General features: G+C 38.7%; 1 protein-coding gene across 1 annotated transcript in view; it reads left to right on the top strand.

The window, feature by feature from the left end:
• si:zfos-911d5.4 overlaps positions 1–25598 on the top strand; it is a 53554-nt gene that overhangs the window by 5226 nt on the left and 22730 nt on the right. The window contains exons 3-6 of the mRNA XM_036571858.1: positions 1131–1231; positions 1779–1930; positions 6811–7039; positions 7988–8208. Of these exons, the coding sequence (XP_036427751.1) occupies positions 1131–1231; positions 1779–1930; positions 6811–7039; positions 7988–8208 (703 nt within the window). The remainder of the gene's footprint in view (positions 1–1130; positions 1232–1778; positions 1931–6810; positions 7040–7987; positions 8209–25598) is intronic.

Here is a 25598-nt window from a genome sequence, read left to right on the forward strand (position 1 = left end):
TCTATCTATCTGTCTGTCTGTCTGTCCATCTGTCTGTCTGTTTATCTGTCTGTCTGTCTGTCTGTCTATCTATCTATCTATCTATCTATCTATCTGTCTGTCTGTCTATCTGTGTCTATCTGCCTATCTATCTGTCTGTCTATCTGTCTGTCTGTCTATCTGTGTCTATCTATCTATCTATCTATCTATCTATCTATCTATCTATCTATCTATCTATCTGTCTGTCTATCTGTCCATCTGTGTGTCTATCTATCTATCTATTTATCTATCTATCTATCTGTCTGTCCATCCATCTGTCTGTCTGTCTCTATTTCTTTCTCTATTTCTGTCTATCTGCCTGCCTGTCTGTCTGTCTGTATTTCCATCTCTATCTATCTATCTGTCTGTCTGTCTATCTATCTATCTATCTATCTATCTATCTGTCTGTCTGTCTATCTGTCCATCTGTGTGTCTATCTATCTATCTATCTATCTATCTATCTATCTATCTATCTATTTATCTATCTATCTATCTGTCTGTCCATCTGTCTGTCTATTTATCTGTCTGTCTGTCTATCTATCTATTTGTCTGTCTGTCTGTCTGTCTGTCCATCTGTCTGTCTATTTATCTGTCTGTCTATCTATCTATCTATCTATCTATCTATCTATCTATCTATCTATCTATCCGTCCATCTGTCTGTCTGTCTCTATTTCTGTCTCTATTTCTGTCTATCTGCCTGCCTGTCTGTCTGTCTGTCTGTCTGTCTGTCTGTCTCTGTTTTGGTCTCTATCTAACTGTCCATCTGTCTGTCTGTATTTCCATCTCTATCTATCTATCTATTTATCTATCTGTCTGTCTGTCTGTCTGTCTGTTTGTCTCTATTTCCATTTCTGTCTATCTGTTCGTCTGTATCTTTCTCTATTTCTGTCTGTCTCTATTTCTATCTATCTGTCTTTCTGTCTCTATTTGGGGAATCTATCTATCTATCTATGAATCTATCAGTTTATCTATCTACATCTCATAATCCAGTAATCTTGTGATGTCATATGGGTTATGGTTGATTGATGTGCTGCAGTTCAGGATTATCATGATTCAAAGTCATCACAGCTCATTCAGCTCGGAGTCTCATTAACTAATAAACATTTCCTCAGGAGGGTCAGTGGGCTGAAGAAGGAGGACGTGTTCTGTAACCTGCGTGTACCTAACCAGTTTCAGACAGGAAGAGAGGAGATCAACCTCGTCATCGTCACAGGTACAACACAGCATAGGTGATACACCCTTTCAGGTGCTGCTGTAACCTGGTAAAAACACACCCTGATTTAATGGTGTTTCACATTGTTACAAGCTTTCTGTACAAAGAGGAGCCACATGCCTCTTCGTCTCTAATCCTTGATTAAGCGTCCCTCTTATCCAGAACCAGTTCTGTCAAGTAAGGATCACACCTCTTTTTAGGTTCTGTCCATTTTAGCCCACTCTTCATTAACTGTGTGCTTCATGTCCAAGCAGAACACAATGTTGACATTCCCACATTCCAGGATGATGACTGTGGGGTGTCTGTATGTGACTCTGGGGTGTCAACCCCATTTTAAGTAACGGGCTGCATTACACGCAGTCCGGATGGGCATTACCGAAAAACATAATGAAAAAATAAGATGCAGAAAAAAGTGGGGTATGGGCCCTTTAAAGTAGCTGAATTCATTCATTCGAAGTTTCTGTATACTTTTGTACATGCAGTGTGTATCAAATGAGCAGCTCTTAAAGATCCTCTTTTGCAAATCTTTACGCTCCCCTGTGTGCAGGTTCTGCAGTGTACTGTATTGACGTGAAGCCATGGACAGGTGTTGTGTCCGCTCAGGGACCGAACACCTGGCACCTCCAGATGAAAGAGGAGGAGCCAAACTTCACCAACACGTCCATCCAGCAGGTCCCTGACCCCCTGCAGGCCATTATGGTGAGACTTTACATAAAGGGATAGTTCAGTGAAAAATCTAATTTACACAGTTTACTCTGATTGTGATCGATCAGCCAAGACGTGTTTGCTTCCTTAGGTTTGCACTGGAGCTACAAGGCTAATGTAGCTCATCTTTACTGGAAGCTTATAGCCCACAAGTTAGCATCGAACTGCATAGCTAAATCATCAGACGATTGCCTCAAACTCTGCTGAGTAGTTAAAGGAGAATTCTGCTTTTTTATTTCTGCATAATAAGTGTTGATATGTACACAAAATCATTCAGAGTGGTTTGGTGTGAAATGGCTGATTGTAGAGACTCAGATGTCTTTACAGTGGTGGTGATAGGAACCAGGGGTCGCCATGACTACAACACAAATATAGACATTTTATTTACTATCAAAACCACCAGTGAACCTACACGTCTTCTAAGTGTGTGTATATATACAACCCCATTTCCAAAAAAGTTGGGACGCTGTGCTGAATGTAAATAAAAGTAGAATGCAATGATGTGGAAATCATGTGAACCATATTTTTAAAGGAAAATACTTCAACACATCAAACACATCAAATGTTGAAACTGAGAAATTTTATTGTTTTTTGAAAAATATTTGCCCATTTTGAATTTGATGTCAACAACATGTTCCAAAGAAGTCTAAAAAATGTTTGCCACTGTGTTTCATCACCTCTTCTCTAACAACACTCTGTAAGTGTTTGGGAACTGAGGAGACTCTGCTGTAGTTTAGAAAGTGAAATGTTTCCCTGTTCTTGTTTGATACAGGATTTCAGCTGCTCATCAGTTCAGGGGCTCATTTGTCGCATTTTTCATTTCATAATGCGCCAAATGTTATCAGTGGTGACAGGTCTGGACTGCTGGCAGGTCAGTTTAGCACCTGGACACTTTTAATACAGAGCAATGCTGTTGTAATACATGCAGAATGTGGTTTGACATCATCTTGCTGAAATAATCAAGACCTTCCCTGAAAAAGACGTCGTCTGGATGGCAGCATATGTTGCTAAAACATGTATATATCGTTCAGCATTAATAGCGCCTTCACAGATGTGCACGTCAAGTTCAAAATGGGCAAATATTTTTCAGAAAACAATAAAATTTCTCAGTTTCAACATTTGATTTGTTTTCTTTGTTTTATTATATTTTGTTTTTATTTACATTTACATTTTTCACAGCGTCCCAACGTCTGTGTATATATTTTTATTTTTTATTTTTTTATTTATTTATTTTTTTGGGGGGCGGATTATTTTGCCTTACAACATCTTGCGTATACCTCTCCACCATAAATGTATTTGGAAAAAAAAACATTTTAGGCCATCAGGCAACATGTTTATAATCATTTCATGTAATAACTTTCTGTAAAGGAGAACCATTTAATTTTGAAAACTTGGTGAAATTCCCCAAAATTTCAAATAGACCTGCTCATATGACTCTGACTCTGTATGGTGTACTGTTACCTATAAACACAGAAAAAAGTACATCTCACAGCTGAAAAATTCAGCCAAAGCCTGAATCTTGTTTGCACGTTTGTCTTGGCTGATCATAACCACCCATTTTCCTCTCTGCACTACCCTATATATGTAACGGGCGCTCAGGCCGGCAGGCTGGCGGAGTAAATAGCACACGCTTTATGAAGCAGCACTATCCAGCTACTGCATGTTGAAACTGAATTAAATAATGTCCACTAAGAGGGGACAAGCCTATAGATGGTGGGCTCTCCATTTAGATTGCAACAATTATGGTAAAAAGGTAAGAGGGGAAAAAAGCAAAATCAAACAGGGGTCACTGAACTGTATTTGAAAGAGTGCCAGTCCACTTAGAAACACATTGTGCTTGTACAGAGGTTGAGATGATGATGATGATGACGATGATGATGGTGAAGATGATGAGGGTTTTCCACAAACGCTCCAGCGTGCTCTCCTGGTATTAGCCTGCCGAGGTCAGAGGAGGTCTTGTTTATGGTTTGACTGCCTGCTGTAACGCCGGTCGGAAGGTCAGGTCATTTTCTTAAATGCCAGTGGCGTTTATTTTGGTCGTGGAGCCGTGTTTTGTTCACTTGAACGTCTCATTTGCATACTTGGAGTGAGTCATAACTCCTTTGGGTCTATGACAGCTGTGGCGCAGTTGTTTTGCTTTCACAGTGCAGGAAAGAGACGAACGCTGGTTTTAATGATTATACTCTCTGGTATGAAACCCAGTGGTAATCATACTTTTTCAAAATGTGATAATTCCTATAATCCAAAGTCATCACTGTGCTGTAAATGCACTTACAGAAAAGTGTGCTAATGTGTGTGAACACATTTTAACGTGTGAAGTGTGCAAAAACCATGTGTTTTGTCTCCCGAAGGATGGACTTTCATGCTGCTGACATGAATCATTGAATGTACAACAAATTATTTATTTAAACTGCAGAGTGACAACTTATTTTCTAAACGACTAGGTGAAAGATAGCAAGCTAAACATGCTGAAAGATAGCTAACAGGCTAAACCGCTCTGTTAACATTCATTGTTATGCTTTGAATTGAAGTATTTAGTTTTTTCAGTAGTCAGTAGTTTAACTGAATGACTGTCTGTCATTACTACAAAAACTACAAAATAAAAAATCCTCCAAATGCTGTGTTTTTGGTTAAATCTGCCTCAAGTAGTGTGTGGCACCATTAGCATAAAGCTAACACAACCTAGGAAATCGCATTGAGACACTAGCAGAAATTAGCCTGATCATTGCAATGGTAATTTGGTGAGCAAAAGCTACTTACAAGGTGAAGGTTTGTGCATTAAGCACTACTGTATTATGATATTTTCATTATTATATGACACAAAAGTTCCTGAAATGTCTACAGTATACAGTGATGAGTGAGTGAAGGTTCTTGTCTTCTGTCAGCAGTAATAGTGAACTCTAGCTGAGCTACGTTTCTTGGTGGAAGGAATTGTTTACTGTGGTTCTAATTATAACTTAAATCATTTATTGAAAATGTTTGCATTTCATCATATGTTGTCGCTGTTTTAGAAAAGCAATAAGGCCATGCGAATTTACCACAAGTAAGGGGTGTTCTTGGTCACAACGCGAAGCCCTTTACTATGCATGAAAACCATGTTGATCTGTTCAGTGTCTCTAATAAGTCTTGATTATGTGGTTTCTGACACTGTATGACTCACTGTTACCTATAAACATGGACTAAAGTATGTCCTGTAGCTAAAAACAATATTAGCAGCCTGAATTAGATTTTTTTAATTGCTGCAGGTGTGGTGGAATTATTTGATCTGGTCCATGACCCAGAGAATAACCTTTAACAGAGGAATTTATAAAGTTTCCAACGATGATGTGTTGCACACTATTATGATTTTAGCCTGCAATAATATCTAATTTTAGATAATTAAGTTGTACAACACTGTCCATTATCACCAAAATGTTTGGTAAATTGCAGATTATTTCAGTTAATTAAACTTTTATTTTTTATATTTTATTTATCATTTATTTAAAGGACAAAAGATTAAAACAAATTAATAAAAAAAGACATGTTTGACTGGTTAAACTGTTCTGAAGGATTTTTACATTAAGAGGAACTGTCAGTGCACCTTTCGTTATTGGGATCATCATTTGTTGTTCTCGTATTTATGTATTTGTATGTCCTCCTTTCTTGTTTAAGCCTCCTTGGCAATGATGATAGAAATGTAGCACAAATCTGTGGAGAGATGTTCTTTTTTAGCTCCTCTTTGCTGGAGGGGTTGTGCTCCTCTACCTTCTGCTTTAAGTGTCCCAGTGCTGTTCAGGTCAGGTGAAATACTTGACCAGGTAATTGATTTCACTTCCTTCTTCTTTGAAAACTCTTGTCTGAATAGCATGGTATGTTTAGGATCGTTGTTATGTTGGAACATTCATTTCCTGTTGAGCATGTTGAGAGTGAGGATCATCTGTTCAGTATTTTGCTGACTCTATAAAAGTCACCTCTCCTACACCTGCTGACCAACCTCATCACACACACTACCACCACCATGTTTCACAGTTAACAGTATGCAGTCACAGTGATGGTTTAAGCTGGGACTGTGCCAAACATGCTGAACCCTATCAAATCCAAACAAGTTAATCTCAGAGTTTTATCAGACTAGAAAATCAGGCTTCTTTCTATGTTCTTTGCAGATCTTAGTCTTGCAGTTTTGTGCCAGTTTGTTAGTAATGATTTCGTTCTTGGACGCCATCCCTGGAGGTTGACTGCATGCAATATCTGGTGCACCGTCTGGGGCCAATTTCTGAAGATAAATCTCTCACAAAGCTGGAAGCTTATGTCCTTGTTCACTTTTCCATTATTGTGAAGGATTCTCGTTTTTTTTTTTTCTTTTTCTTTTGACAGTTCATTGCTGTGTGGATCATGCACAGCCAATAAGTGACCAAAATTCTAGTGTTAAGAGCTGATTTTGACTATCAAGCAATGAAACAGCCAAACGGCCATGACTCTTTTGTAGAAAGGGGTAACAGGGCTTAAATAAGTGACCTCAATTGAAAATTGTATCACAGGTGAGCTGTTCTTTAGTTCACTGACTTTTACAGTGAAGTCTGTAATTTTAATATAGACTAACCTGATCATTTTTAATTGGAAATAACCGCAGGGATCCTGTTTTTCAAATGAAAATCTATGTAGTCATTTAACAAAATTCTGTTTTTGAGTCAATTGACATTTTAGTAAATTGAAAAGAGGTGTCGGTTTTGTTGTATCCTGTATTTAAACATAGGATGCACATATGAGTCATTCAGATTTATTAGTCGGCACGTGAAAAGCTGGCGATTATGGTGTTTTGTGGACAATAATGAAGGTAAGGACTGTTTTGATTTGAATGCTTTGGAGTAAAGTGTGAAAAATGTGTGTTTTCTCAGAGGAAGGCCAGTGACCTCTACAACCATATGAAGCAGTGTGGAGTGAACGTCAGGCAGCCTCTCTTCTTACCCAGAGTCCTCTTCCTCTCTCCTCACTGTAATCTTGATGATGAGCTAAGGAAAAGGAAGGAGTTGGTCTCCTCTGGTGATCTGGAGACGTTCCTGTGCTCACTCAGGGAGGGATACATTGCCTGGATCACAGACGCTCTGACGCCGTCATGGATCTCAGGTGAGAAGAGCACACACGTTTTCCATGGACATGACCTATAAATTGCTCATTTAGAGCAGCACATAACTTCTGTGTGTCACTGGTGTTATGAGCTTTACTGGCTGGGTAAATAGAATTTTGTTTAAATAATGCCAAAATATCATTTTTATTACTAATTTTAAATAGTTGCCTGATCACCTGATCAGCCAACGAGTCAGCCAATTTACAAAATCCTCAGTTTTAACCAGAAAGTCACTGGAGTCACCGTCACTGGTGTTACACCATATTCATACAACACCCGTGACTGTAAAATGTGTTTGGAATTAAGCTCCTTTTTGTATATAGAATAATAGGTGATGTTAGTGGACATATTAATATTATTGAGTTTTGGGATAAAAGAAACATTTTAACAATGAATTTTAAAAATGAATCCACCTGAATTCCCACCCCAAATGGAGAATGACCCAAATAAGTGATTGAGTGGTTCTTTAAAAGCTTCGATTTTTCGTTTTGCAGTTCTAAAAGTGTTTAATTTCTGGGGGATGGTCTCTGATATGTGCTGTGAGACCAAACACAGCAAGTAGCAGCAGTCAGATATCTGTTTTCCAATTTCGAGACAACATCGGCCTGTATAAACACAGAGATTCAGAGTTCAGTGAAACACAGCAGGTAATTCAGTCTGTAATTTTCTCAGGGGAGGAGGGAGAAAAACACTGTCATGTTTTACATGCAACATGCACCAAATTCAATAAAATCACATAGGAGCACCGGTAAGAAAGGAAATTACCCCAGCGCCCGGTGTGAATTGAATCCTGTACAAGTAGGACTTTAAAAGAGGGAAAACACTGATCTCTGCAGAGCTGTGGCCTGCAAGGAACCCAGTTTGACACACCTGGTATATTGCATTTATATCCAGTTACCTTTCTTTTTGGGTGTCTTTCTGACTGTAGTGTGATGTTGACCGTGCAGGTCACCTGTCATTCAGGCAGTTGGGGGCAGTGCGGGCCGTGTTGGGGCAGATGGGGACATGGGACCTGGTTCAGCTGAGTAGTGGCGCCGAGCTGAAGGGAGATTATCAGGGCTGCCAACACCTCGCCCTCAACAGACAGGACACGGACGTGGTGGAGTTCAGCAGGGGCAGAACTCTCTCCTCGGACACACTGTGGGCTTTGCTGGGACACACACCGCAGGTTAGAGCTCACACACATCAACATGGGCAAACAGAAAAACATGCACACTCCCCTGGACAAACTACGCTTTTTGATTTTCTAAGTGAAAATAACTTCTAGGTCAGGCCGTAACAATATGAGTGGTTTGTAACCATGAAGTGGTTGGAGAATGAAACACCAGTCGTAACGATGAAGTTTAAAGACTGTATTATTTATAAATGATATATGAATAGAAATAGTTGGTTCTCACACCAGCAACGGACTTCAGGAGTGACCTCAGCCAAAACAGCATACAAACCCACACTAGCAGGACAAACTCTACACACAAACAAAAGGAAATAAAAGAGAGAGTGCTAACCTGCCTCCCTGAGGCAGCCACCCCCTACAGCCACTACAGACCATTTACATTATTTATTTATATATATATATATATATATATATATATATATATATATATATATATATATATATATATATATATATAATATAATATGCACACACACACATATATATAAATAGTTACCAGGGGACAGGCTAAATTGAAGTCAATAACAAGTACATGTTTCTGTAATTGTGCAGTTTCACACAAGTTTCACACCAAGCACACATGCATACATACATATTGTGGATCTTTCTGGATTCATTTGCTCCCACAAAGCGAATTTGTAGTCTCACACACATACAGGAGACCCACACACACACACACACACACACACACACACACACACACATTCGCTGTGTACTTGTCCTTATAAATGACACACAGCTCCTCTACAGCAATAACAACAGAGAGGCCATTCATTACAGTCCTGTTTACAAGAAATCAATAATAACGCTGCACACGGCTGGGTGCTGAAAAATGGGCCATCCGACAGAGAACATTATAGAGTGCAAATGAGCTCCACTGTAGCTCCCCCTGCTGGGGAGGGGAAAAGAGCGAGAGAGAGAGATACTGACAGTAAGCTGGGGAGAGAGAGAGGGAGAGAGAGGGTCTGATGTCCTGCCAGTTTCAGGCACAAATCAGACGCAGGAGCCTGTGTAGTTCATGGGTGGTGAACATGGTAAAAACGCAAAGTGTGCTAGAGTATTATGACTCATGTCTGACTCGAGTCTTGACTCTCGACTTAAGACTTGACTTGGCAAAATAGAGAAAGACTTGTGACTTGACTTTGACTTGAACACCAGTGACTTAGACTTTGACTTGGACTTGAGCCTCATGACTGGGAAAGACTCGAGACCCAAAGTGGAAGAAACATGGAGAGACGACTGTCTGCAGACGGGACTCCACACAGTCGCTTGTCGAATGTCTGCCACTGTGCTTATGCTCTGTTCTTCATTTCGGAAGTGAAGTGCTAGAATCTTGTTAGAAGTTACTCTTACTGGAGAAACTTAACAATGCAAACGGACTATTTTCCTCACGGTAGTAAAACTAAAGAAGCACAGCTCTCTGTCTGACTCACTTTAACAGCTTCTGCTGGTAAAACAAGCCTAACATTCACCATGAGGCTGAATTTGACTTATAATAATCAGCAGCTTCATATTGGAATTTCCCGTTCCACCTTAAATGGTGCAGCAGTGAGGCGCTGGAACGTAACTGCTGCACCATTTAAGGTAGAACAGAAATTTCAAATAAGAAGCTGGAGAATAAAAAGGCAACGTTAGCTTCATAAATTCATCATCATTTTGCTGTATTTTCTGTAAACGTTGTTCAGTTTGATCGTTTTGGTTTCTGTTGTTGTCCAAATTCAATCCAAACTAGCTGTTTTTAGTTTGCTGAGCTGGTTTTTGTTTTGATTCAGTCACACTGTTAGTGATGTTGCATTCACACCAAGGCCCTTTCGTGTTGCGCCTGTGCTCATATCCGGCCTGGAGACCTACGAGTACATTACAAGCCCAATTACTCAATTTAGATTTTTTGGCTAAAACAGCAACGACACATTTTATCATCGGTCAGAGCCACTGCTGGTAAAATCTTCACTCCAGAGAACTTGAATTCTGATCTGACCAGTCTTATGGTCACATGAGCTTGCATTAGATGTGGATCTGTAAGTGACCCAAATCAGATTAGATTTTTTTGTTCACACAGCTCTGAAACAAGATCACATTTGTGCAACCTTTAGCCAAAAAAGCAGATTTGTGCCACCCTGTAACCCCTTCAGTTGACCTGTCTGACATACAGGTTTGTTGCAGTTCTGGAGGTTTGCAGACGTTTAAGGCTGCGATTCAGGAAATCGATTGTAATACAGGTTCCTCATAAACTCTGGACAATAATTCTGCTGCACTCAGATTGTTTCGCTTTCTGTTTTTGGTTTTTAGACTTATTAACCTCAACAGTAATCTGACCAGACCTCGGGTGTTGGATATGAGCAGATATTCTGAGACGAGCCAAAACATCAGAGCACCACTCAGCAGAGCTTAAAGTGCTGTGCTGTAATAATCAGATCATTGTTTGGTCTCATTATCGAAAAACCTCAGTATCCAACAACTAAATTTAGTACACGCTTATAAAAGATGGTTCTTCAAGGGTTCTGTAGTAAGAAAATAGCTCTATATAGAACCATGAGCACTTAAAGAACCCTTTGAATGATTAAAGGGTTCTTTGCATCATGAAAGCGTTCTTTATATTGATGGAGAATGCGTTTTATATGGTTCTATATAGAACCAAAAAAGGTTCTTCTGTTGCTACAGGCTTGACATCGTAATTCATACTTTTTGAAATTTGGATCTGCTGTTGGTTTTTTATAAATCACCAGTCCTTTGTGACCAAGAAGGTTTAATAAGACAAATGAAAGTAATAAAAAGTCTCTATTTAGCCACATAAATTTGAAATTTTTTAAAATATTTTTCAAAATTCTGCTGTTTCCTCCTCCATCACCTCTAGTTCATGTTTTCTAAATTTTTTAAACCCTTGATTTGATGTATTTCTTCCATTTTGCTCCTCTGAGTGGATTTAATAATGGAAATAACAGTTAATATGAATTAAAAACGTATCTCGCTGCTGTGAAATGCAGCATGGAGTACATAAGAAAACAATGAAGTTTTCTTAAGAACATTTTAAGGAACCGATTATCTTCAGAGGATGTTTGAGAAATTCTGAAGTTTTTAAGAATTGCAATTAAGAACATTCTTACGAACCTCTCAGTGTTTGTCTTAAGAACCTTCGCAGGTTTTTCTTAAGAAAACCTTCGTGAATCCCCTGCTGATTCTGTGTGATGTAATCAGTAAGTTTACCAGAGGAATATATCGCAGTAAAGAATCAACACTGGATAAATGTGTTGTTGCTGATGATTTAATGGTAGAACTGTACTGTACAGGTTCAGAGTGGAGGCTGTTAAAGGTCACTGTCTGAAAAAGTTGATGCATGTGCAAATTTGAGTGATGCTCTGCCTGAATCTATTATATCACCATAGTTTTTGAACAGATTATATTAAATTAGATGAAAATTCTGCCACACTGCAAGCAGATTTGCTCCACTTACAGAAGAAAAGTTCTTGTGTACTTACAAATTTTCATACATGCAGGTGAACTCGGCCACTATAGTGAGTCTGATTCCGTGGTCACAATCTCCATTACCAGTAGATGGCACTGCAGCCAAATTATGTACAGTAAGTCAGGCTGAGCTCTGTCTGTTCATAGAGCTGCACTGTCTTTTACTCCTGTGTAGCTTTCCAGGCTAATTTTTTACATTTCCTCCAGTCTCTGGTAGCCGTTTCAATTTGCTGATTGAAGTGCAGTTTGTAACAAATCAGTACAGCTGTATCAAACCAGTAATAACTTTCTGAAGAAGTATTTTATTTTGATTAATGGCTCAAGTGTGAGAGCTACTCACGTACTGAGTTCCCTGTAGAACTGCTGCAGAACCTCCTAGTCCATCCAGCATCTATCAGCATAAACACTCTCAGAAATAAAGGTACTAGACTGTCACTGGGTCAGTTCCCCTCTTGTCACTGGGGTGGAACCCTCAAGGCTCCATCTCAGTACCTTCAGTCAGGGAACATAACTGAACCATAATCCACTGAAATGATATGTTCTAAGCTGTACTGACTCCACACACCCCGTCTCGTCTCCAGGCTTTTATTTTACTGTTCTGTTTAAAACATTCGGTTATGAAAAGGTACAAATACGAACTTTTCACCTGGAGAAACTTATTTAAGGTTCACGATTGGACTAAATAAGTGAGAGGTGTGAGCAGCAGTAAAGCAGTACAGGAGCTGAACCAACACAACTGAGTGTAATTAATGTTACATTAATGGAATTAATGCCAGACGTTAATGACTATAATGGAGCTGAGTAAAAGTAGGTTCCTTTCCACACTATTCTATCTGAGTAGAAGTGAAAGTGTTATCATCAGGAAATACTCAGAGAAGTGAAGGTCCAGCCGTGTTACTGAGTGGAACTAGTCCGGTGTGTAAGAGACGTTTTAGGCAAAGCCACAGTTGGAAATGTTGGACAGTTAGCGAGTGTTCAGGCGGCCTAACGGAGTTAAGGACAAAGCACAGACGTACTGAGTTCCAGTGTTAGTGGGGCGGGATGTGATTAAAGGAACCTGGTCAGCTCTTAAAAGCTGGAGTCTTTGATTGGTCAGGTGTTAGAACCTGGATCAGGAGGAGAACGCAGCTCTAGAACACTGCAGAGCGCGCTGGCAGAATGGCCATCAGGCATGATGCTGGCAGTGAATGTAAACGCTAAATATTGAGTACATACAATACAAAATTACTAAAGAAACCAAAGACGTGTTGGAATAAAATCAGCTGATATTGTTTATTCATATCAATATAAAATAACTTGGAAACTGCAAAAATGGAACAAAATGTGCGAAAGTTTGGGTGCTTTTGTTGATTTTCTAAGTAAACATATTTACGCACATCCTCACAGAGACACACTTCTGCACAATTTAATGCACAGTTACTGTTTGTTTACTGAATTTAACATGGTAAAAATAGATAAAACACAAAATGTGCAAAAGTTATGGCACATTTTATGTTTATGTTGTATTTTTTTCCATTAAACTGTTAAACTTGGCTAATAAATAGAAAATGTGCGCTAAAATTTTCATGCCATATTGAAGTGTTTTCTCTGTATGTGTGAGGATGTGTTCACTTATTTTTACCTAGAAAATCAACAAAACCATTTAATTTGACTTGGCTGTTTTGCATAAGACATTACCTTGGCGAGGAGGTTTAGGTGATTTTGTCTTAAATGATGCTGCAAATTGGATGAGCTCCCATGTTTTACTGTCACGTTTTCAATCAGAGTTTTTGTTAAGAGGTTAAAATTTAGGTCAGGTGGGCTGGTCCTGAGACAGCATGACAGGGTCTTCGTTACCCAAAGCAACACACACAGTCAGGCCCAATAAAGAAGGACTTAATGTTTAATGCACTACCTTTTACATTGTGTTAAAATATTATGACGAATGACCAACAGAAATGGTCGAAAATATCGTTGAAAAAAGGTTGTTTTTGGAGATTTGAGGTTTATTTCTGCAGTATTTCACACATTTCCATTCATTTGCTTGTTTGAGTAAAAAAAAATTTTATTAGTGCTTTACATCACATTCACATTGGGCAGAAATTAATTTTTCCGTATATTTGTTTTCAGTTATATTTTTTTTCATTATCTCTTTTTTAAGTTAGCCAAGAATGTTTGGCTCTGTTTGGTTCACATTTCTGGTTATTATAGTTATTACAGCTCTTTTTTTATTCTATGTATATTCTTGATGGGAAATATTTTCTCACTTTTTCATGTTTCTGATGATATCACAACACAACACAGCCAGATTTTAAAGGGGATTTTTTTAAATTGCTTCATAATTCAGTGGTTGAGATGTAAACAGTGTCATTCAGAGTGGTTTGATGTTTTTATATGTGATGCTGATGATGGTAAATTAGTGGGGAATAATTTGCCTAAAACACCCTGCATGTACCTGGATTTCAAAAAATGTGTTTTAGGCCAAAAACATATCTCAAAACTATCATAAAACAGTGTCTCAGTCATCAGGCAGTGAATTCATAACCATTTCATGTAGGAACTTTCTGTGAGGGAGCTTTTAGAGGTGGACGTCTGGTTCCTATCACCACCACTGTGAACAATTCTGACTCTGTAAGTTTCTCTAAAACTGAGCGTTTCACACCAAACCGCTCTGTTTACATCTTAACCATTTAATTATGCAGAGATTTGGAAAAAATGGTGAAATTCCCCTTTAAGGTTAAGCGAGCCTGCTGGGCGGTTCTGTGTCGTTGACTATTGAGTATTTGTTTCTTCCTCTCGTCTAAGTGCCTCTCGTCTCTGCCGTCTTCTCTGGACAATTTTTTTTCAGATCACTCCCATTAACGTCGACATGCCAACCACCAATTACTCACTCAGCTCTGCCATTCAGGGCCCAATACGCCGCCTGCCTGCAAGATGCTCATTAGCCCAATCCAGTTAATTGTATAAGAAGATAATTGCATGTAAATGCTGGGCCTAAAAGCAGCCTTTCGAGCCTCCTCGCTGCCTGAATGGGTGGGTGCTCCGGGGGTTTCTGGGTAGTTTGCTTAACGGGAACGGCAATTAATTGATTTGGCTAATGAAGTAAATAGTGTAGATGCGCACTGCGCATGCAAAGTGGAGATAATCGGGAACCGATTGCAGCGCAGAGGAAACGATGAGGAAAACAAATAAATAAATCAGAATCGAGTCTGTGGAAGATGCAGGATAAGAGAGATGATATTAGAGAGTTTTTTTTTTTCCTTTTTGTGAAAACAATATTTTCCCTGTAAATAATGGAAACAGAGGAGAATAATGAATGGGCGCTGAGAGGTGATGTGGCAGAGCTTTGGGTGGTGTTTAATTTTGTCCCTGTCAAACAGAACAATACTTAGTGCCATGTTGATGGAGTGAAGTCAAGGCTAAAGACTGGCCGAGGTCAGAGGTGACCGAGTCTCTGGAGATTCTCGCCTTACAGCCCAATCTGTAGAGCCTTCCACGGCAGCGTGGAGCTTTCAGACCCAACCAAGGCTTAACTGAAGCTTCCATCTTAAAGCAGAAAGCTGAGTACAGAATAACCACCTATCAGGGTAATTATGGGTGATTCCACGATTGAGGTGCCATTTGTGTCCTGTTCATTTTACATTTGCAAACATGTACAGTCATATGAAAAAGTGTGAGCACCCTTTTTTATAGATTACATATTTTGTTGAATTTAATCGACGACATTTGGGATTAGGGGCCCACGGATCATGGATTTTTATGGCTGATTCCAGTTCGGATTTCTTTACAGCGAAATTGGCCTTAATTAACCCAAAGCTGTGTGAGCTTAATGAACACAACACACACCAGCTCATTTCTGTTAGTCGCAATAAGTAACAATATAAACATGATCTGCTTTTTAATGAGCAAATTTAAGGTAATTTAAATTCATGTACAATTATGCTTCAACATTTTGGATCAGGTGTAGCAGCAGCTTTCAGGTACAGTGTAAGTATAAGTGCTCCTCCCTCCTCACCTTATTTACCTTATCAACCTGTAAAAAAGAATAAGTTGGCTGATTGTCGATCACATGTCTGGAGTAAACTGGAGCCGATTCCAGTCGTGCTTCCCTATTCGGAATAAGGGAGATATTGTATACGTTTGTTTTGGCTAACTGTTCTTTTAACATTGGTGTTTTATGCTTGCAGTCGTGAAACAAAGGTTTTGGTGATCTGGTTTCTCAAACTGGAGAATATATCAATGTCTCAAACTGCATACTGACCCACTAAGTAGTATGTAAAAAATAGTACACTACCCTTAAAAGTGCTTTCGGTAGTGAAGTATGTGGTCGAGTGTGTTGTTTAGGACGCAGCCTGACTCTCTAACGTTAACGTTAGTCTTGTCTTAATCTTGTAATGCTAGAACTTTCTCAGTGTTAACCTTCACACAAACTGTGTCATCTCATTTCAGTGTAAACTAGGTAAAGTTAGCTTTAAGCCTTCAGCCGTATTCGGACGGGATTCGTTTTTCAAGGTTAGGTAGGCCAGTTTACCTCAGGACAGCTGTAATGTTTAAAACATTTTATGTAGCCGTTATTTTGTTTACCCTGACCATCACCTTTCTTTTTTAAGTGAATGCAGTGCATTAGCCTCACCATTAGCTCGGGAACTCACAGCAAACACTCAACTTCACTGCATTAAATCGAACTTTTTTTCTGTGATTTTTACATGTGCTAAACATGAGACAGGACAGTAATGTTACATATCGGCTTGATTTTAGTCACAGAGAGCAACAAGGCTGAAGTCAGCTACCTAATCGCCAGCTTCTTGTTCAAATAGCTGCTCCACCCTAAATGGTGCCCCATGTCAGACTCACTTCTACGCCCTTGGATTAAACTGTTGAGTCCAGATTACTTATTAATGATCTGGGTGGCTAAAAAGCTTCACAGACAAAACCTGCCATACCTTTTTAAAGGGCCCATATCATGGAAAACACTGTTCACTCTCCACTCCATATCCAGTCCATATATGGAAACTAAACAGCAAACGTTTTTGTAATGTCATGAATTTTACATCTGGGTCATTCTACAGAAACGTCCATTTTTGTGTTCCTAACATTTACAGATATATCACACTTGAAAAACATGTTTGGGTTACAATTTATTTATATTTTAAAATAAAACAATTTATTTTAACAATTCCACCTTCTTGAGCCTTATTGGTCAGCAATATTGGTTTTTAAATCAATTATATAGAATTCCAAACACCACAGAAGAGCTCGTCCTCACAGTCGTGTGTGAAGGCTGAGGCCATATTTAGTAAAAAACATGTTTTTCTACCATTTTAACTACAATAATCTATACATGACTGTGGAATATATGATTTAAATGACATAAAGAAAACAAATGGCAAATAGATATTACAAAATAATGTAATGAAAGTTGTCCCCAGGAGTCGTGTCACTGGTGTTACTGCTTAACAAAAAATCTCTTCGTTTGAAATAAAAGTCACACTGATGACATCACTCGACTTCCTTTTACCTGTTTTCTGAGGATCTATGAAGAAAAGCTCATGGTGAGTCCACTGTGTCTTTCAGTTATCAGAGATTTTCTCATTTAGCTCATGATTTCATATGAAGCTTTTAGCTGAAGTCACTGGTGTGACCGACTTTATTCTGAGGTAACTGAAAAAACAGAATACAAATGGATTAAATTCCATATTTTAGTGGATATTCCATGATTGACAACATGTGGTTTGATGCTCTGTAGCAGTTATTCTGTAAAATGCATTGTTCATTAAAATGTCTCTGGTGTTCCTTTATTATGTGGAACACCAATGAGGATCAGTAACACCAGTGACTCCTATGGAGAGACAGAATAGTGGACGTTTCTGTAGAATGACCCATTTACATTTGTTTGCCTTTTCAGCCAATGGTGGTTAAGCCCCGCCCATTCACGCTGAAGTTACAAGGAGTGTTTCGGTACAGGTTGCTTTTTGAACACTCATCAAAGTCATTTACGTATTTAGCCTTAAACACAAGGTACACAGTCTGTTTAATTCTAGTGTGGTCTGTTCTAGAGAGGTTGGAAAATCATGTAATGCATGTAATTCAAATGTCATGTAAATATTAATCATGATTGTTATTGGTTCATGCAAGTGGCTATAATATAAGAAAAATAGGATATTGTCTCTTTAAGTTAAGAGTCCACTATAAAATACTCCTCCATTGAGCGGTCAGAATGGCTAGGATGCCGGTTTTATTGACGCGAGGCCCATTTCTGCTGTGCTGTGACTCCTATTTGGACTACATCAGGAAACCCCCTTCAGGCTGACAGCCACCCATCTGCTCATCATTCACTGCCTCCATCATTCACTTTCCCATGAGCCCTCTCCCCGGTCCAGGGGGACCTGCTGTGTTAAAATATGATATGTTATTTTCAAAGAAATATTTGTAAATTGAGGCCACAGTGTGGATCAGGGTTACATACCGCAAATAACAACAGCGGCAATGTTTCACTACAGAAACATGAAGCCTGTTTGATGGCTTTAGTGTGTTCCAGATCTGTGCAGTGGAACCGTCCATAGTGGAGTGTTGCTTTTCTCTGTAGCTGTTTACTAACTAAAAACAACCTGCACACATACATCCTGTTTATTATCCACATATTTAAAAATTGGTAGAGCTGCTACTTAAACCACCACTCACACACACACACACACACACACACACTCACACACACACACACACACACACCATTAAAGCTCATATTCAGACTCTCAGGGATTTGATCTGCTCACAAACATGTGGAGTCCATTCCAGCCCGACTGCACACTGTTATTAAAGCTAAAGGACAAAATGTCAAATACTAAGAACTTCTGAAATTCACGTAAAAAACTCTCAGATGCTACTTTCATTCAGATTTTTATGCTGTTAATAGATTTTGCTGGTCAGTCAAACTGTCCCATCAGGTCTGTTGAACCAGTCGTATATAGACACCCTACAGTTCTCCTCCTGGAAGGTGGGAGTGTCAGTGTAGTGTTCTGCTTGGACAGAAAGCACAGCGAGTGGACTAAGTGGGCTAAAATGGACAGGAACCCTCTTAAGAAACCCATGTAATCCTTACCCGATTGGTGCTGTCATTAAGACGAAAGGATGCGGAACCAAGTTTTAGAGAAGAAATGATGGATATGACTCATTTTTGGTCACAGGAGCTTAAATAGTGTCAAAGTTAATGCAGTAAATTACTATTTTTAAAACATCGTTAATGCATTTTCCTGTTCCCTAAAAAAGTTCTTTAAGGGTTCCTTAGTAAAAAAAATAGTTTATATAGAGCCATGAACACCCAAAGAACCCTTTGCATGATTAAATGGTTCTTTGAGTCATGATAGGGTTTCTTGGATTGATAGAAATTGTGCACAAATGTGCTGTAGATGGTTCAGTATAGAACCTTTTTGAAAAGGGTTCTATATAGCACTCAAAAGGGTTCTTCTGTTGTTATAAGCGTGACACCATAACAATACAAGAACTTTTTCGGGTGCTATATAGACCCATATATATAGTTTTCAAAAAGGTTCTACATAGAACCATCTACAGCACATTCTCCATCAGTCTGAAGAACCCTTTCCTGATGCAAAGAACCCTTTAAGTCCTTTAAGGATTCCTTAGTAAAGAAAACTCAAAGAACCCTCAAAGAACCCTTTGTATGGTTAAATGGTTCTTTGCACCATGAAAAGGTTCAGATTGATGGAAATTGTGCATGAATGTGCTGTAGATGATTCTATATAGAACCTTTTTGAAAGGGTTCTATATAGCACCCAAACCGTCTACAGCACATTCTCCATCAGTCTGAAGAACCCTTTCATGATGCAAAGAACCCTTTAATCATGCTGTATTTATATATATATATATAAACAGCTTTTTGTCTTTGTTTGAGGAAATGACCTGTTTGTGAAAACGTTCTTGGCTAATGACTTATTCTAATTCTGGTTCTGTTTGCCGGAACCCACAGGCAGAAATGTTCCAGCTTGAGCAGAAAAAGCTGCTGTTCTGTGACAGAGTAGGAAATTTATGAGGCTTGTCAGAGTGGCAGGTATTTTTATGCTAATTGAGCTCGCGGCTCCTGTGCTTATGCGCTTATGTGTAAATAAATCTGTGTGGGTCGGACTGTGGCGGTAATAAATTGATGGTTTTATTAGTGGATGCTTTTAATGTCTGAGCTCTGAAGGGAAAAGGATACACTACGAGAAACTAAACACCGTGGAATATCGATTAAGCTTTGCTGTGCCGCACATGAGAGACGGCCCATAATGCATTAAGCACTTGAGCGACGGCAGCAAAGATGGAAACGATGAGCTCCACACCGCCATCAAAGAGACGCAGCGTATCTGTGTTCCTCTAATGTCTTTCAAAGCAAATGGTTTACCGCACAGTTTAGGTTTAATGTTCCACAGACACAGGAGAACAGGAACAGCGGTTCCTCTGGGTGAAAAGCTGTATATGAATGCTCAGTTGCATTAGGTGTGTCTGGATTTCCTTTCATTTTTATTTCTTGCAGGATATCATGGCTCACACATATATAACCAGATGTGTTTACAAGTCGTTTGGGTCATTTCTTTTCGTCCATTAATCATGAACTTTATAGACAATGTAAAGAACAACAGGTATTTTCAAATTATGACAAAAACTGAATGGAGATACAAGGTTTTCTTCCAACAACAGCAATATATACATATGTTTGTGTGTGTGTGTGTGTGTATATATATATATACACACATAAACATTTTCTGTAATTTTATGTACAATAATAACTTATGCACTGTAGATTTATTTATAATAGACTATTCTGAAACGGGGACATTTGAAGTGTGTGATCTATTCAGGTGACATTTTTAGACTTTTATTCTGCCGTTTTTCAGTGAATCATATCGTAAGTACTTTAATTCAAGCCTGTGATATTAATGATGAAGCTGTTTAGGCTGTTGGTTCTTTTAGCCTGTTGGCTAGCTGACCAGCCCAGTTCTAGATAAGAACATAAGTCATCAGCCCCTTCAGTTTAAACTAAAAACAGGTTCTTACTTCTTCAGTATACTCGGTGCTCCGTTCGATCAGCGTTAGAGTCAAAGATTATTCCATTAACAGCAGAAGGGTTTTTCGTGCCGCGGCGCAGTGATACAGAGTTCAGTCACTGTGAGGCGTCATAGATGTGGTATGTCACGGATTTTACATTGGCTTTGAACGCGGCTCAGCCAATCAGATTTACTTTTAGCTCTTACTGGGCCTTTGAATCAAAGTTGTGTTTTAAAGCGCTTTAAACCAAAAGAAGGGTCCTTTTATTCACCTCATGCTTTTTAATGCTACTTAATTATGCAGAGTGTTTGTGGTTTCAGTCTGGGTCTTAATGCTGTACGAAGCAGCTGCTCGGGGAGGTCGGAGCGCAGGATAGAGACTCGATTACTGAGCACTGGACCTGCTTTGACTCAGCCTCTATAAACATACAGGCCATAAAGCATCATGTGAGAGAGAGTTAGCATTAACAGCCGATGCTCACAGACTTCTGATATTGACACAGGTGATGATTTCTTTTGACTGAGCACTTAGAAACAGATTTAATAACATTTTGCACCATTGCAAACCATATTTTGGTGATAATTAGTGACTTGTGATTTATTACATAGACTATATAAGTGGACTGTAATAAGATCAAAGGGCCGTTGCTTCTCTTTTGTGCTTTCGCCTCATTGTGTGTCCATTTGTAGGGGTTTCTTTCAAAATCCTGGGAGAAGATTTTTTTATCAAACCACCTATTTTGAACAGCTGAGACTGATAAATACGGACTGTGATGGTTGTACTAACATGGCTGCTGTTGTTTTTGCGTAGAGACACCGGTCCAACAACATGGTATCTCGTTTATACAAGGTGGGAAAAAAGAGACTTTTCCCCATTTCTGGCAGCACTATGACGAAATTTGGCTCATGTTTATCCTCTTATTATTATATATTTTTTGAATGTTAAGCCAGAGGTTTGATGTACTATGTTGAAATAATTATTTATTATCCCTAAATAATTATATGTATTCTTTATTTCGACATAATAAGTCACTGTCATTATTTTGGTAACACTTTCTTTTACAGCGCCCTCAGTTCTAGATATTAGCCAGTTAAGTGTGAGGTATGAACTCCGTAGTGCTGTGTGATTATTTTAAATAAAATGGTGATAAGTACCAAGACAGTCTGATGAAAAATATAGTAAAATATCTCAGAAATATTTGGAGTAACGGTGGTAAATACTAACGTAAAAAATTATGTTTAAGCAGGAAAGTAAATCAGAAACACCTCAAAGTATCACTTAAGTTATGTGGCGTAAAATGATGATAATAAGAACCCAGTGAAGCTGAAATGAGAGTCGTTATGTTCTTTTACATCTCAGATTCAGCTACATGTGTAGGTAACACACAGGTACACGCTAACTAAGACTCTGTGCTTTATTCATATACAGTCTAACCCATAATACCTACACTGTACTGTGTGGTTTGTACTTCTTACTTACTCAGTTAATCTATAGTACCTGTTGGGCATTTTAGTGTAATTCAGTTAAACTGCCTTAAACTTGCCATTATGTGATTCCAACTAATTACCTAGTATGTTGGAGTTTATATCTCACAACTTAAGGGACTGTAAAAGAAAGTGTTATCATTATTTTGGCAAAATAAGTCGTTATTTAGTCTTACTAAGTTGAAATATCGAGAAAACAAGTCATTGTTTTAAGATGAAAAGTCCAAATATGGACATACTGCTACCAGAAACAGAAAGTTGGGGGGAAAAAAACAATCACAAATGTTTATTTTCTCTGATAAAAATGGAGGTTCATACAAAAAGAACATGAGCAAAATAGGCTTTTGTATTACGCTTGTTATATCTTAATTACTGAGTTGTGCCTGTGTTCATTTGGGCTGACCCCAAACTGTCTGTAGACCATCAGGAATCAGTGCCTCTTTTAGTAAATCTGCTCTGTTGTGATGTAATGACCGGTTGATGATGTTCATCTGCTGTAGGTTTTAAATAAGATTAGACTTTCTTTCATTCTGTTTAATGAAAAATCAAACTAACATCCAGCAACAGCTTTGCAGCACACTTTAGCCCATGTTTGTAGAAAACAGCGCATCATATAGCATCTGAAATCACACAGTCAGGCCTAATAGACATTACTAAGCAACACACAGTATGAGGCAAGTGTGATCATTTACATATGAATTACAAAGCAATATAGTAACTACTATAAATGATTAAATAAACTCTTACCAATCCACCAGCAGGCCCAAAGATCTATTACACACTTCTATAACCTTAAAAACGTTTGCATTGAAGTTGCTGTAGTTAATGAATAATAATCTTTAGCATGTAAAAGCAAGAAATTTCAAGTTTTCAACTACTATAAATTATTCCGTGACTAAGTAAATTGAGTTTTATGTGTATACGCATATCGCTGGAACAAAAACTAAATTTTTGTTGTTTTTCAGGTTTTGACATAATATGAAACTGTCTGTTTCATTAAAATTGGACCAAAAGAAACGGCCCAAAATGACTTGGAAAAAAGTCTGGTTTCATTGACTTACATTAAAAGTGAAGTATGTTTTTTCCTTCTCCTGTTAAGTTACCATTTTGGAGATATGAGGTTTTCTTCTGACGACTGTGATATGCAAAAAATATATCTAATAATGATAATAATAAACATTCCACTTCAGTGTGAAAGAATCGACAAACAATGCGATGCTAATTGAAGCTTCCATTGGAGCTCCAGTGCAAAACTAAGAAGCAAACTTTAGACGCCAAACATGTCTTGGCTGATTAACTATATTGATTTAAGAGCAAAGTTGTGTAAATTAGATTTTCTTGCAAACTGTCACTTTACAGTGGATCTAAATCCATAAAGACGGCGCGCGGCTCCTCTCAGAGAAGAGAAACATGCAGTAATTGTTAATGGCTGGTCTTTGAAGGCTCCATTCATCTCTAATAGGAGTGTAAAAGCAGAGCTCTGGTTCTGTTCTCCGGCTGGCGGAGAGATAGTGGGACAACGGCGAGACACAGAGCAGGACGCAAATATGATTCATAAAACCACAGAGTTTATTCTCAGTCTGCCTCTAATGCCTCGTGCAATTTCTGTGAGCCGCCGCTGCTGCCTTTGGTGTGGGTTTGTGTGCGTAAGCCACTGCTTTATGTTGTTACTGAGATTGCAGCTTAATTGACAGCTTGCCATGGCAGATATGGCAAAGAATCATGTGATTTCTCAAAGCAGATGTCAACAGGCCGGCTACTGCGGCAGCAGACTAGATTACACCGGGGTAAATTTGACCGTTTGCCGGAAAACGGCCTAAACTTGTTTTCTCTGCGGAGCCTAATGACCATCTATTGGGTTTCCAGTATTCGCTCAGTGCGGAGCTGGAGCGTGTTTGAACGAGGCTCGGCGGGACCTTATGACCGCCGCAAATTCATCATGTGTCCACTTAGAGGTGACGGCCGAGTTCAACTTCATTTCTGTCTTTCTTTCAACACAAAGTGCGCAGGTGGAGTTTTGGTCTGGCACTGAAGGGCTGCTGACTGCAAAGTGAGATTATAACCATTTAGAACAGGACAGTCGCCTTAAACTACAACAGTCCTAAAAATAAACGTTCCTCAGTTGTTCTTGGGCAGAAGGTTCTAAGAAAAACCTTTACATTATGTGGAGGCTCTGTAACCTTGATAAAGAATCTTCACGCTCACACATCTCACAGAAGGTTCTGCTGAAAGGTTCTTTAGGGAACTTTTGCTTCATACCCTCACCCTCATATCTATATCACTTATATAACAGCGATGGTGGATACTGAATGATTTACAGTAGTTACAAAATAATTAGTTTTAGTTACTGAATATTTCTTAGTAGTAACTGATTAATTCACACACACATTATTATCTAAGCTGGAGCCTATCCCAGCGGTCATTGGGTGGAAGGCAGGAAACACCCTGGATAGGTTGCCAGTCCATCGCAGGGCAGACAGACAGACAGACATATACATTCATGACCACACACACCTAGGGGCAATTTAGCATATCCAGTTCACCTGACTGCATGTCTTTGGACTGTGGGAGGAAACGAACACAAACACTGGGAGACCATGCAAACTCCACACAGAAAGGACCCTGGTCACCCGGCCGGGGAATCAAACCCAGATTCTTCTTCCTGTGAAAGCGATCAATTCATACAGCACTCACTGAATAATTTGTAGCAGTTACTGGGTAATTCATAGTAAATTTTTAGTAATTTCTTATTTAAAAATAATTTTTAATAGTTACTCAAATTTATAGTGGGTACTTAATAAACTGTAGTAGTTACTGAATCATTTATATTAGACACTGAATAATTTATAGCAGTTACTGAATAATTCCTAGTAAATACTGAATAATTCATGGTAGTTACTGAATAATAAATCTTAGGACTAATAACTGGATAATAGGTAAGCAGTTTAAAGATTTAAAGATTTAGAAAATTTACCCTAAAACTGAGCACAGAGATACACAGTAACTATAAGCTTATATAGTTTTCAAAGCACCTTTAATGAATTTGCTGATCAGCTTTTGAGAAGCTGTATCACAAACAGCTGTGAACATTCAGCGACTCTGATGTAATAATTTGTTATGTTTTATCACCTCTTGATGATCTATGAACGTGAAAAATCCCTGCCAAGCTTTTATCTTATTTTTGGTAATGAATGGGCGTCATGGCCCAAATGAGCGTGTTGTTGTTTTGTTTAGGGTTTTTGTGTAAAGGTAGAAAAGCACTGCACAGTTACCACAGATACATTTCAGAATACATTTCATGATGGAGCTACAATGTTAATTTGACGGCCACTTGCATTCCTTTGGCCATTGCTTAGCGCTGAATGACACATGCCCATAGAGCTAAAAGGGACAGCACAAAAGCCATCGGACCGATCG

This window comes from Colossoma macropomum, unplaced genomic scaffold (genome assembly GCF_904425465.1).
Source record: "Colossoma macropomum unplaced genomic scaffold, Colossoma_macropomum, whole genome shotgun sequence".
In the NCBI taxonomy this organism is placed as follows: domain Eukaryota; kingdom Metazoa; phylum Chordata; class Actinopteri; order Characiformes; family Serrasalmidae; genus Colossoma; species Colossoma macropomum.